General features: G+C 45.3%; 1 protein-coding gene across 1 annotated transcript in view; it reads right to left on the bottom strand.

The window, feature by feature from the left end:
- XYLT1 (xylosyltransferase 1) overlaps nucleotides 1-14,997 on the bottom strand; it is a gene marked incomplete at both ends in the record, with an annotated part of 193,726 nt that overhangs the window by 22,296 nt on the left and 156,433 nt on the right. The window contains one exon of the mRNA XM_080353903.1: nucleotides 2,547-2,763. Within this exon, the coding sequence (XP_080210029.1) occupies nucleotides 2,547-2,763 (217 nt within the window). The remainder of the gene's footprint in view (nucleotides 1-2,546; nucleotides 2,764-14,997) is intronic.

Below are 14,997 nucleotides of genomic sequence, written 5' to 3'. Positions count from 1 at the left end.
GGACACTTGGCTTCCCAGACTTCCATCTTCTCCTTCCCTTCAGCCCATGGGCCTGAGCCTAATGGGGGTGTGACTTATTTTCTTTCAAAATGACAGAATTGACAAGCTCTATTGTTCTGCCATCTATGAAAAGCACTCTACATGTATGCATTCCACAGAGCATGAAAAAAATCACAACATGCTATAGGCCCAGCTAAAGTGTAATAACATAGAGGTGAGGCCTTGCTACAATACACAGAATAATTGCACTTCTGCAATGACCAGCTTTGGGCCTTCGGAGTCCAAATGGACTCCAGGAAAGCTACTACTGCAAGCAATTATATTATTTTTATTTCAGCTATATGAGCTATTCTAAGAAATTCCCATTATTTCTCTTCTGTAAGTTACTCTCTGGTCTAACGGGACTATTTTCCTGAGCAATGTGTTAATGATATGTGTTGTTTCCCAAGACAATTCTCAAACCTTCATCAACACCCCGGTTACTGTGAAAAAAATACAGTCTCAGACAGGTCTTCTGCGGGTGTCTCGATCGCCAGCGCTCCAAAATGCATTGCTGGTTGAATGGCCTTGGTCTGAAATGTACAGATCACCCCAGGCACCAGAAGGACGTTCTGCCTCCTGCAATTACGTCTGAAATCATAAGTCTTTATTTGCTGACTCAAGGCAGCAAGGAATTCCTATTGGGCTGTCCTAATTGTATCATCATAAGATCAGCTATTACATAAATCATGTGTAATGGGGACTGATAGAGCAGGTTAACAGGTCAGTGAAGGCAGGGTGATTTTAAGAAAACAGTTATGTATCTTGCTAAGAAAACCTTGTAGAAGAAACTATGGAATATGACCAAATTTAGCCCTCTAAGACATGATTTTGGGGCAGTGGTTTCTCTTCAAAATCAGCAATAGTGAGACCTATAAATAACCAGTATAACATTAGCATGGTTGGCCCCCAATAATCCCCCTACCCTTTTTAATCTTAAATGACAGCCCAGTGAATATGGATTTTATGCTTGAACTGTTTGGTTAAACCCATAAAGGCATCCATTCTCATTCAGGCGAGAGGAGAAAAAAAAACCCTACCCAATTACCCATTGCCCTGTGTCCTTTTATAATGATACAGAAATTTCTCCTAGATAATGGATGAAAAGGTTATCAGAGTTGAGAGAAAAGGTGATTTTTAACAGAAATGGGATTAAAGCAAGATTATTCAACATGTGTGTGGAATAATAAACCCCTATCAAAAGATGACAATCACTCTGCTCCACCACAAGCTAATAAGCCTAGATTTGCAAGGTCACTCTCATCAATCCCTCAAAATGTTCAGGGGCCACTGGCAAGGATGGAAGTTATCATTCTAAAGAGAGTCACCAGGTCTTCCTTGGGCAGACAGACAGATGGGGAGCCTGTCAGCCCGCCGGACCCTGCGCTCTCTCTGTTGATAATGCACATCTCCTGACACATCATGGGGCTCTGTGCTCTCTCTGTGGATAACGCACATCTCCCCAATAGCCCGCCGGGCCCTGTGCTCTCTGTGTGGATAACGCTCTTAATACACCACCGGGCTCTGTGCTCTCACTGTGGACAACGCACGCCTCCTGATACACCACCAGGCCCTGTGCTCTCTCCATGGATAACGCACATCTCCCAACAGCCCGCTGGACCCTGTGCTCTCTCCATGGATAACGCACGTCTCCCAACAGCCCGCCGGACCCTGTGCTCTCTCTGTGGATAACGTACATCTCCCAACAGCCCGCCGGACCCTGTGCTCTCTCTGTGGATAACGTACATCTCCCAACAGCCCGCCAGGTCCTGTGCTCTCTCTGTGGACAACGCACATCTCCCAACAGCCCACCGGACCCTGTGCTCTCTCTGTGGATAACGTACATCTCCCCAACAGCCAGCCAGGCCCTGTGCTCTCTCTGCAGATAACGCACACCTCCCAACAGCCTGCCGGGCCTTGTGCTCTCTCTATGGATAATGGATGTCGCCCTCACACACCACCACATGTCAGCCAAAAACCCAGCCCGTTGTGCACCCCCCTTCTGCATCCATTGTAGCCAGAGCGACCGCAGAGTGATCTAAACGGTTTGTGACTCTGCCTTCTTGCTGAGTTTGGAATGGCACAATAAAGCTTTGTTTGTAGGGGCTTAATTTTTCAAGAAAAGGGCTGGATAATAGCGAGGAAAGCTACTTATGAAGACAATTCGCCATTTCTAATAGCCTTCAAAGGCTTTGTGGAGGAACAATTTGCAAGCAAAGGGCAGCTGGATTTCTGGTTGTTCAGTAATAGATTAATAGGCTTAAAAGTATAAAACAAACCCACTTCTTGCAAAAAAGAAATAAAAGTCCCACAAACAAACAAAGCAACTGAACAACCGCATGAGTGGTTCTAACACTTGTCAGGGGAGGAAAATTCTCATTACCCACTTTGGGATGATCCAAGCCCACCGAAAGCAGGTGAAAGCCCCTCCGACTTCAGTGATCTTTAGGACAAGCACGAGCACGGTAGTTTTGAACACACAGACGGATCGCTACGAATTCACATACCTCAGCAGGAAGCAACGTGTAAGAGTAAAACCTCTTCATCTTTGTTACCAGGTCATCACTGGAAAAAGTGACATACTCCACAAACTTCCTGTTGAGCAGAAACCAATCCGAGCCCCCGTCAACCGCGATCCCTTCGGGGATCCGCCGGTCCCCCAGGCGCCACATGTGGGTGTCACACTCCAGGAAAAGTCGATCCAGCCCTTGTTTTCTGATAAATCTGAGGGAATACAAAAGCAGTTATTAAAAGTTAATCATCACTAACTCTATAAATAGAGAAGCTACTTTCTCAAACAAAAAAGAATAAAAAGGTCACTTGTTCATGTTTCTGTTTTACTCATAAATAATGGAGAGAGGCTTAATGAATGATTAATCAGTTGTACATTCAGTTATAGGGGCAAAGATCAACAGATTGTTTTTAAACATAATTTACACCTTCTACTGTCCTAAGACAGAACTATGCAACTTACAGAGCTGTATGGCATGAATATCCATAATGTCCATTAACTCTTAACAACCAGATGCAGAAGAACCATAAGAGGGCCAGAAACCAAACACAACCTGTGGGATAGGCTTCTGTCTCCAAAGAAATGCACAGCTTTTGAAAAACAGCAAACCATATATAAAGGTAAAATGACCAATTTTCTCATATGTTATTATTCTGCCAATTTTTCTATTGAGGTATAGTTAATTAGGAAGAAATACAATTGCATTGCTCTTTGCTGTAGAATGAACGTGTTGGCTCCATTTTCAAGTCTACCGGGAGCAATATTTTGTTTATTGCTGAACCAGGAATAAGAGGAGCAACCGCAGAACTGTCAAGTTATGGAAATGAATTGTTTGAGACCAGTAGGACAGAAGAGTTGGAAAATCAATCTACCTCTGAAAACACCACTCACGATCCTTCTGGCTTTTAAGCAGGAGGTGTCAGAAAAGTTACCACAGTGATAACTGGCCCGTGGCGGCCAAGCGTTCATAGCGACGTCGCTTTTTGATCCTTTGATGTCGGCTCTTTCTATCATTGTGAAGCAGAATACACCAAGCGTTGGATTGTTCACCCACTAATAGGGAACGTGAGCTGGGATTAGACCGTCGTGAGACAGGTTAGTTTTACCCTACTGATGATGTGTTGTTGCAGGTCTCTCTGGCTGAAGAACTGCAGGTTTAACGGGAGCTGCGGCAATGACACCGCAAGTCGGTGTTTCCCTCCTGAACAACACCGAGCTGCACCATGGTTCTTAGAAATATTTGAGGATTAGGAAGTCAAGATGGTGTTTTAGTGGTTCTCAAACACATGCAAATGAAGGAAGGGGGAAAGAAATAAAAGAACCCCCACCAAGGCTTTCTGGGCTCCTGCATCTGGAAACGTGAGTGTTAACCCTGTCGGTTGACTCCCTGGTGACAGTTGTGTTCTATGCCAAGGAAAGAACTGAGACGTAATTATGAAATGGTGCATATTAATTTTCAAAAGGACCGTAAATGACTCCAGGATCCATGTCCTACTGATATCTGCAGCTCTTTTCCTGGGATGAGTGGAGCTCCTCTGTTAACAGCGCAGAAAATGGGAGGATGAGAGCGGAGAAGCTTTTCTTTCCATGAACAAGTTTCTAATTTCATGTCCCATTATGAAGGATAATAGAAAAGTCTTGCAATTTTAATGTAGTGCTCTGGAAAGTAATCTTCAAATTCAATATTTATGCCGTTATCTCCAAATCAAATATTAATGTGCCTGAAAGTTTGGTCATTTATTTATTTCCCTCAAAACTAAATGCTCATTTGAATTAATTATTTTAAGAAAATAAGAGAATTTTATTGACCATATTTAAATAGGAACGTAACGTTCTTTTCAATGAAATACTTTCTTTCAGCTGCTGTCTCTACCCATTTATCAGCCTTTATTCTCGTTTTCAAACAGAAGTTTCTTTGACTGTAATAAAAACTCCCAAAGAAGAAGAAGAAAAAAAACCCCAACCAACCAAACAAAAGTTCTATGACTTTTTTGAGCTAATGGCTTGGACAAGCAAATCTCAGCGTACGGAGGGAAATAAGCCCATTTTGGGGAGCTTGAGTGTCTTCACAGCAAATCTCGGTCTTAAATCCTATACAAGAAGGTTACCAGATGAAAACTCAATCTACTTTTCAACATTCATCCTCCAGCAAGGCAGTGCAGCCCAACTGAGGAGCAGTGACAATGTGGAGACCTGCAAAGACATGACCCTTTTGCTAATGCTGCTTGAAACCTCCCTAGAAACATCATAGCAGCTTTTAAACAGCAGATAACGACCACATGGAACACAGGCACTTCCCACAAGGCTCACCCTCACCAGCCCTGCTTCTCACACCCTCATCACACCTAAACAGAGGAATGCATTGCAGACTAAATAATTTCCTTTTAGCTATGAAGCAATAATTTATACAAGGGCCTTTGAAGACACAGCTCTCCATTGGGCACTTTCTTGCTCTCCGTTTATGTTCCTTGGGAGCCAAGGGGACCAAGTATTATATGATTATATAATATTATATATAAGTATTATATATTGAATAAGTATTATGTATTATATATTCTATAAGTATTACAGAATACATTTTAGCTCTGCTAGAAGCTAAAAGATCCCGTTGGAGGCGGCAGTGGGTTGTCTGACCAAGCCTGGGCTGTGCTGTGACACACGGAGCTGAACTAAACCCAGATGGAAAAGGTGGAAGAGGCTTTTTTTACCCCTCATTTCTTTTTTCCTCTCTTCTAGAATGATCGATGCTCCAAGCTGCTCCAGCAATAGCGATTTTGGCACTTAGGGAGGCAAGAGCTTATTCTAAGCATATTGGATATCACCTGAGGGAAAGGGAACGCTGCTGTTTGTATCCCACATCGGCCTTTTGGTGAAATCAAAACCCCTCAGACACTACAAACAGTTGATAAAGATTCTTGACTAGCCATCCAACAGTGCTTGCAGCAGCCACCACTGAAAGGAAAGGTAAGAAGCTGAAGGGCAAAAGCATGACCCTACTGATTTGTTTCTAGTCTAATGCTGTATTTTGTTAGATTCTGGCACCGCGACCTTTGGGTAGGACCAGCACTCCCCTGACAACTGCAAATGTCCTTGCCAGGACAGTGACATACAATTGCACCAAGGCATAGTTGGCCAAACACAATGGAGATTGCATCAGACGAAGCCACTTGACCTTTCTCCTGCTCCAAGTCAAACAATGGGAAATTATGATAAGAGAGTCAGCCATGAGAAAATAAAATTAAAATAAGACTAGGGTTAAGAAAAAATATGCCTTGTTTCATTGAATGCTCCATCTAAGACACTTAATGCTTACCCTTTATCAATGTGAGCTCTTCCTGAAGAGTTGAGGAGCGCGGATGACACTTGGAACGTGTCCTGCCCGCTGTGCTCGGCCATCGTGCACCCGCACACCTGAAAGGTGCTGTTTGCGCCCCAACCATGGGGCAGCCTCGGGGTTTACATGATTCCACATTATTATTTTTATATTTCGTTAAAAAAAACTCTACTGCCTGCAGCACGTGGTCTGTCACACCGAGTACAGATAGTTGTAACTGTCCAGACAGCTCAAGAACGCAATCCAGCTTCGGTGACTCCTCTCGCTTTGTAGTGTATTTAAATATTTATAAATGCATTCCAGATGAGACTCCGGGATTGTAGAAGATATAAAGCATTTGTAAAATGTTTAGCACACACTACTACAAAATGAATATAAACACATAGCTGCTCTTACGATATGTTTTAACTACTAATAAATATTGTTGCATGGCTACTTAACATCAGCAAAAATATCACAATCAAATATCACCCTTTGGGATAGTTTTCTGCCAGTGACACTGCACAGCACAGCAGCTCGGAGACACTTCTGCAGTGTATAAGACAGGGTTTGCAGTTTTCTGAAGTCTGTGAATGAATAAAACTCTCTTAAGCATCAAAGGCTGTCAGACTACTAAGCATTACTTATCAGTAACTTCTCCACTAAAATGTTTTTCTATGGAAATAATATATATTTTTAAGGTGGAAAGGTTTCTTCCTAAATGTTTCCTGTTTCTGGCCTCTTGCCTAGAAAACTTCCCATCGACATTTCACTGTTAACCGGGTGCACCTACCAGGACCTCATCATCATTATTCACTACACAAGGACTATGAATAAAAGTTAATGATACATCAGCGAAACAATTCATCGCAAATCGAAAGTCAATGTCAAAGCAAGGATCTGCAGAGCTTGGAGCTCCACTAGTCTCACGTCCATGTTCTCCTTAAAGTATGTGGACAAACTCCGCACATTGACTTTATCTGCTCCTCTTTTAACTCTTTTTAGACAAGAATTGGAAGAAGTGGGAAAAGGTGGGAAAAGCCAAGTAAATATTTTTATGGATGAGAAATGTGAGAGGCTCTTGCCAGCAGTGTTTGCACAGCCACCTTGGAAACACTTACCAGAGTCAATCAGTGGGGAAGCATAAAACAATAACTTGCCATTTAGGTGACCAAAGAGAAAGCACCAAACAGTAATTTAACAATCCTGAGTGTACCAGTTGCAACAAGTAATTTGTGAGCAATCTCTAGGCTACAATACATCTCCATAAAGCAGTCACTAAATAATTCTTTGTAATAAGCAAGTTCATAAAAGCCAAAGCAGCACGGAGCAGTTTCAGCCCCTGCGGAACAGAAATCCAGCCTCACCGCGGGCAGTTCCCAGCAACGGCGACACAACCCCGACCTCACCCCGTTTGCAAGGGTAACTCGCTTCTATGAAGGGTTACGCAGTATTTAAAAATCTGAAATAATTATCAGTGGGCAAGTTCAGTGTGATGTCTACACTGTACCAGATAAATACCTCTTTTTCTAAAGATGCGATGGTGCAGGATGCTTCCCAACACCTCTTTTGTTGTGCCGAAAGCCTCCAGGGCTGACCTTCCAACTCCTGAAATGAGGTTTGAAGCTTGAAAGGGGGAGTAACGTCAAAAAGAAATCGCACCCATTTAGTCTGTCAAGATGAGGAAGATTTCCTCATGGAATGACAGGCGGCATGGAGAAAGTGCGGAACACACAATTCCTGCTGTTGCAATACTCTCGGTAGAGATAAAAACGGTGGGAGAAAAGAGGAGAAATAAATATTGCAACCTGCTTTCTGATGTGTTTAAGCTGTGACATTCTGAATGCAAATGTTACGAGGTCAAAGCAGAAGTCTTATCTTTCTTTAATTCCCTTGCTCTAAAGAAAATACTATGAGCACAATACTATCCCAATAATCCCCTACGCTTTACTGTCAATGCACAAACAAACATCGACGATATCATAAAGAACTTTTCTCTTGACTGGGTTTGTTACAGCAAGACTGGGATTCCTGCCCATGCAAAAGCCAAACCCGTCAGTAAGCACACAAATGGAAATGCTTTCAGTAGCTTTTCCCGTTGTGCTCAACGCTCCAGCTCTACGGGAGGGATTTTCCAATGGTCCACGTTACCACATTTGTTTCCAATCTATGTTTAATCAGTGTTATTCTCAGTGTGCAAGTAAATTTGAGACAGACAACTGGTCTGCTGCTGCAAACCTTGGACAATGTAAGGTTTAGGTCATTTACAGCATAGCAAAAATGGTATAGTGCTTCGACTGGCTCAAGTTACAAGTCCACCTTGAAACATGATGTTAAACGCTGCTCTTTTCAATCAATGGCATCTTTATGGAAACCGAATGCATTTAGAATAACCCACATGAGATGCTGTTGAAAGCTGATGAATATACACATTTTATCTGGTCATTTTTGTGTCTGTTTATGGACATAATTAGGTTTTTTGAGCTTTACAAGGGATGAATCGTACTCTACCGATCTTCTTCTGCTTCTTTCACATATAATTTTCTCAGTATATCCATCTAATGCTGCAATCACACCAGACCTTTGTGTCATTTTCTGAAGAAATTCCTCGTGATTCCTTCCTTCTTGTCCACCTTTTCCTAAGCATTAACTTCCACTGGATGGAAAAATCTTACTTTCCATCTTCTGGAAATCTCTCTTCCAGAGGAAGTCTGAAGAAGACCTAATGTTTATATTTTAATGTCACAGGTCAGGGAGCAAACTCTTCAAGTGTCCCAAAAATAACAATTAAAAAACCCCCTCTGACATTATTTTTGGTGTAGGAAACTTGCAGAGTCTATTTTTGGCAGTGCTGGCTCTACTAGGAATTGCCTTGTTTTGACAAGAGTTCCACACGGTCCCTCGCGAGGCTCAAGAGGCACTTCCAAAGACTTTCCTGTGGGTTTCTTTTCCCCACTCTTCACTCGCAATATCTTTTAAGAAACACTTCAACAGCTCCTACAAGGACAAACATGTAACAGGTTCCTCTCATGATCAAGGAGGCCACAACTTAAGTGGTTTTGTTTCTTTTTATATAAAATAAGCAAAACGGGGAGAACTGCAAATGACGGCGTGCAGAGAAGTCGCATGAATTCACCACAGACGGACTCAACGGTCTCAAAGCTGATGTTGTGCCATCTGTTTTTTTCCAATAAACGTCTTCCCTGGAAGATCTCTTGTCCCTTCACCTCCTCTTCTTCCCAACACCCACACACCTGAGCAGCTCTGACCTGGGAATGCAGCTGGGCCTGGAGCCATCTCAGCTGAGCAGCTCGGGCACAGGGGACATCTGACACCAGGGGACATGTGACACCAGGGGACCGCTGTCACCAGGAGACCACTGCCACCATAGCACAGGGGACCACTGCCACCAAGAGACCACTGCCACCATAGCACAGGGGACCACTGCCACCAAGGAACCACTGCCACCACAGCACAGGGGACCACTGCCACCAGGGGACTACTGCCAGCAGGAGACCAATGCCACCACGGCACAGGGGACCACTGCCACCAGGGGACTAATGCCACCACTGCCACCAAGGGACCACTGCCACCAAGGGACCACTACCACCAGGAGACCAATGCCACCACAGCATAGGGGACCACTGCCACCAGGAGACCAATGCCACCACGGCACAGGGGACCACTGCCACCAGGGGACCACTGCCACCAGGAGACTAATGCCACCACAGCACAAGGGACCACTGCCGCCAAGGGACCACTGCCACCAAGGGACCACTACAACCAGGAGACCAATGCCACCACGGCACAGGGGACCACTGCCATCAGGGGACCGCTGCCACCTCGGCACAATGGACCACTGTCACCAGGGGACCGCTGCCACCAGGTGCCAGCCGCTGCAGTGCCGCAGGCCCGCAGAGCACACCAGGCTGCCCACCATGGTGTCCACCACAACAGCATCTCACTGGGTCTTTGTACCGTGCTCACCATGTCAGGATGTGCACACCAGATGATTGAAGAAAGAAAAGGAAATGGGGACTCAAACTTTCCAGGTCACCAAGGGCAAGTGTGGGTCATTTCTACACAGATTTTCAAGCTACCAAATCAGGCTGTTCACCCGTGGGCAAAACAGGGCCAACAGAATCCATCCAACTTAAATGGATGTTCCCTGACGTAATTATTTTATAGTATGTCACAGGATCTTGAATGAAAGGACACAAATGTTACTATTTATACCGCTGAAAATGAAGTGTGCAGCTCAACGTTCTCAGATAGCAATCAAATTTCTCATTGCTGGTACCTCAATTTTCACCTCCTTCCTAATTCCTGTCACATCCCATAAATTACGGCTACTTCAAATCTTCTCACTTACTGCACCTTCCTGAACTGGTGCATGATCTTGGTGCACACCCAACCAAGACCAAACACCATCCTGTTCAGTCCCGCGGTGAGACATACTTTGTATGTTCTTGTAGGTGCAGTTCTTACTGCACCTTCTTATCATCTTTAACCTATTTTTGTTTTCCTTTGCATCAACAACTTTGCATTGTTTTCCAAAACGGAGCAGAAATAGAGGCCGTACAAGGAGGCAAATTGTCAAGCTGAGGCAGTAAAGGCTCCATGGCTCCCCTAACGCTCAGCATAAAGCAATAACGAACATTGGAGAGTTAACTGTAATGTCTTATATTTTTCAGTGCAGGCTCTTTGCACAGAAGACGCGTGTTGCTATTTCAGTCGCTACAGTTCGCATACAACTGTTGGGCTGAACTACTTATAAGCAAAAAATAGATCTTCCTAGCCTGTGTGCTTCAGAATAATTGTTTTAAAAAATTTAACCAAAAAAAGTACGGCTGCGGGAAATTTGAGTCACATGAACAACCAAATATTTCACATGAGCAGCAAGGTAAGTGTTGCTGGGAGCTACGTGGTTAAACTATTCCAACAGCAGGCATAATGTATCCTTTTTTTTCCTAGTATTTGGGTACTTACTGGGCGATTCATCAACGCAGCAACACACAACAGTGTTCACTGTGTGATCCATTTCCTAACTGTAGGGGAAAGGGACCTGGGGGTCCTGGGGACAGCAGGGTGACCATGAGCCAGCACTGGGCCCTTGTGGCCAGGAAGCCAATGGTACCTGGGGTGGGTTAGAAGGGGGTGGTCAGTAGGTCAGAGAGGTTCTCCTGCCCCTCTGCTCTGCCCTGGGGAGACCACACCTGGAATCTTGTGTCCAGTTGTGGCCCCTCAGTTCCAGCAGGACAGGGAACTGCTGCAGAGAGTCCAGCGCAGCCACCAAGATGTTGAAGGGAGTGGAGCATCTCCCGTGTGAGGAAAGGCTGAGGGAGCTGGGGCTCTGGAGCTGGACAAGAGGACACTGAGGGGGGACTCATTCATGGGGATCAATATGGAAAGGGGCAGTGTCAGGAGGATGGAGCCAGGCTCTGCTGGTGACAACCAGTGACAGGACAAGGGGCAGTGGGTGCAAATTGGAACACAGGAGGTTCCACTGAAAGATGAGAAGAAACTTGTTGGGGGTGAGGGTGGCAGAGCCTGGCCCAGGCTGCCCAGGGGGTTGTGGAGTCTCCTTCTGTGCAGACATTCCAACCTGCCTGGACACCTTCCTGTGTAACCTCATCTGGGTGTTCCTGCTCCATGGGGGGATTGCACTGGATGAGCTTTCCAGGGCCCTTCCCATCCCTGATGTTCTGGGGTTCTGTGATCATCCCGGAGTACAGAATGCCAGTGAACAGCGTGTGTGGCAGTGGAAGAAAGGCATTTCTGACAGGGCGGTGGAGCAGATACACCGCGGCAGAACCAGCTGAGAGGGGGAGACTTTGGGAATGTTGGGAGGTCAGGTGTCTCCAGCTCTGAGAACCATCTAAAACAGCTCAGCAACACCTCTGAAAGCACCCAGAACCCAAGACCCAGAAAGGCGACAACTGAACTGCAAAGGATAGTATTACTGAGGAGAAAAAAACAGCAAAAGAACCTAGATACATAGCAAACTTCTAATGGCCTTTTTTTAGCTGTTTGTATTCTGTGTACGAGCTCCAGATTCCTCTAAGTTGTAACAACATGCAGCCTTCACAGCGTGTTTACGCTCTTTCCCAAATGACTACTGTGGCAAGGTTTCTATTAAAAAACCCCTTTTTCCTGCCTGTCATCGAAGATGTCACATTTGACTGTCTTTATATTTTATAATACATCAGCCAGGTACTGCTCCTGCCAAAAACCCAAATCTTCCGGGTGTTCCAAACTCTAATAGCTTATACAACTACCGGGTTATTCTTTTGCTTTTAATAGTCTAAGACACTGAAAAGAGGAGAAAATGTAAGTGTTGCCCACTAAGCACTATGCAGTGACTCCAGCCATTGTATGTGATTTCATTTCATACATCCAGCTCTCTGAGGAAATAATGCCTCTCCAGCTGAGTTAAGGAGCCATTTTCACATCCATTCCCTTTTCTGAAGCCACTAAAGGAAAATCAGAGCGATGCACTTTTTAATGACTTTGGCATAACTAAAAGAAAACTTCACTATATAACAGGAAGCCAGTTTTTTCTCCTTATTTGGCAGTAAAACATGTACTGATTGTGAACGTGGCTCGAATACAAAATACGTTGTAATTGAGCTGTATGAGCATTTTAGTTTTAAGACAGCTCTTCGAATCTTCCTCCCTCCGTTGTATGATTCACAGACTACAAGGACTTAAAATTCAGTTTCCCATTGTTTACAAAGCAGACTAAGACAGTTGAAATGCTTATTGTTTAGGAGCCATTATTTATCCACAAATTAAAATAACAAGTAGCTGCAAAGGTTATACATTGCTTTCAGTGATACTTAAATGCTGAGCTACTGTGTTATTAATTCACATGTTTCGAGAAAAACACATTGGAACAGCAAAATTGTTGTACATGGGGTGGCAGTCAGTCCAGTCTAGTGTCCTCTCCCTTATCATGGCTTCAACCAGCCATTTTAAATAAAAATCCTGTTCTGGTCTGTTTTGAGATAGAACGTCCCAAGAGAGTTTTGTCATATTGCCCAATAACTTGGAGACTGGCCTGTGTCCCAAATCCTTTCCAAAGCTGTCTTTTTTCCTTTTAAATTTGTTGCCAAACCTTGAGGCTGTTGCTTCTCTTCTAGACCTCACTAAGCTCTTGGCCATACCATTCCGCCCATGGGATATTTCTTTTCCACAGGGCTGTGACAAGGCAAAGCAAACAGCAACAAATTAAAATTAACTAGAAAAATAAATAGGGAAAAAAACGATCATCCCTTAGTCTTAGATGAGTAAGTAACCAAAACTGGCTGTGGAAATTCCCCAAGCAAAAGTCACATGAGGCTGGACGAATATTGTAGGCAAGTATCTCCACCTGTCTCTTCTTTTGCTCCTCTGGGGACACGGGCTGCAGGCAGCAGGACACGGGGTGACAGCCCAGATGGGCCTTTGTCGCATCTCACCTGTTATACCAAGTATTTTAGCCCTGAGGATTCTATCATTCTAACTAGAGGAATAAATGTCACTGGCATGACCAGAGCTCACACACCTCGGGCACAGAACGAGAGTCAATAGAGCTGGTGTGTCAGCGGGCAGACGGCACATCTACCGCTCCAGACCAGACAGAATCAAACACTGAAACGGAAAGATCAGGCTGGAGGTCTCCACATGAGATCACATTTCTCTCTTAGCACGTGGATATAGAGCTGGAAATTCACCCACAACACAAACCAAGGCGAACTGGTTTCTGATCAGCTTTGGCCACCTGTGAAATGAATTTTTACTAAATGCAGATGTTACAAAATCAGGAGGAGCTGCTGACACTCTGGAGGGCAGAGAGGCCCTGCAGGGGAATCTGGACAAACCAGAGAACTGGGCAATCACCAACCGCATGAGGTTTGACAAGGGTAAGCGCTGGATTTTGCATCCAGGACATGGCAACCCCAGCTGTACAGACAGACTGGGGGACGAGATGCTGGAGAGCAGCTCCGCGGAGAGGGATCTGGGGGTTCTGGTCGATGGCAAGTTGAACATGAGCCACCAGTGTCCCTGGAGCCAAGAGGGACCCGTGTCCCGGTGCACCCAGCACAGCACGGCCAGCTGGGCAGGGGGGGATTGTCCCGCTCTGCTCCGCGCTGGGGTGGCCTCACCTGGAGCATTCACTGTGTGCAGGGCTGGGGACACAGGAGAAAAGGAGACAAAGCTGCTGGAGAGTGACCAGGAGAGGCTACGAAGCTGGTGAAAGTTTGGAGGGGAAGCCGGATGAGGAGCGGCTGAAGTCCCAGGAGGGGCAGGCTGAGCTCTGCTCTGTGACAGTGACAGAGTCCAGGGAACGGCAGAAGATGTGCCAGGGAGGGTCAGTGGGACATGAGGAAAAGGTTCTTCACCTAGAGGTGCTGGACACTGAACAGGCTCCCCAGGGAGCTGTCACGGCCCCAACCTGACAGTGTTCAAGGAGAGACTGGACAACATCCTCAGACACACGGTGTGACCTGTGGGGTGTCCTGTGCAGGGACAGTTGGACTCCATGACCTGTGAGGGTCCCTTCCAGCTCAGGATTTTCTAAGATTCTACTCGGAGGCTCCCGCTGGTTGAGCCCCGTCTCTGCGCTCACGGGGCTGTGCAGAGGCAGCACCGCATCTCCCTGATAGAAACCCTGGGGCACTGCCAAGGGGGATGTGAAAGGATCCATTCATCCCGCGGTCAGCAGTGGGAGCGCCCTGGGACTCCCGGGCTGCACAACCCCGGCAGACAGAGGCAGCAAATCTGCGCTCATGTCCCACATTACGCTCCCTCATGTAGAGAATTTATGGTAGAAATCCAGGAGAAAAAAATAAAACACGGCGACATGTTGTAATAGGCTAAAAGGTATTTAATTGTTTCTACAGTCAAAGGGAACCACTGAACTAATAAATGGGTTGTTACTCCTGTGAGGGGAGGACAAGTGGCACATTAGCTCATTTTGTTATTAAATTAATACCAGATTAGTGTGTTTAATTGATCTAAATTGTTCTAACCCAGCTGAGGTTGGCATGTTCGAACCAGCCTGATGCAGGCATGTCATAATTCATTAGTTATTTTCCTTAGCCAGACTAGGGAATTTGAGAAGAATCAGGTACACCAGAGGAGCAAAAAG

Source organism: Nesoenas mayeri (genome assembly GCF_963082525.1).
Source record: "Nesoenas mayeri genome assembly, chromosome: 15".
NCBI classification, from domain to species: Eukaryota; Metazoa; Chordata; class Aves; order Columbiformes; family Columbidae; genus Nesoenas; species Nesoenas mayeri.
The sequence above is the reverse complement of the archived record's forward strand: the minus strand, read 5'-3'. Positions and strand labels throughout refer to the sequence as shown.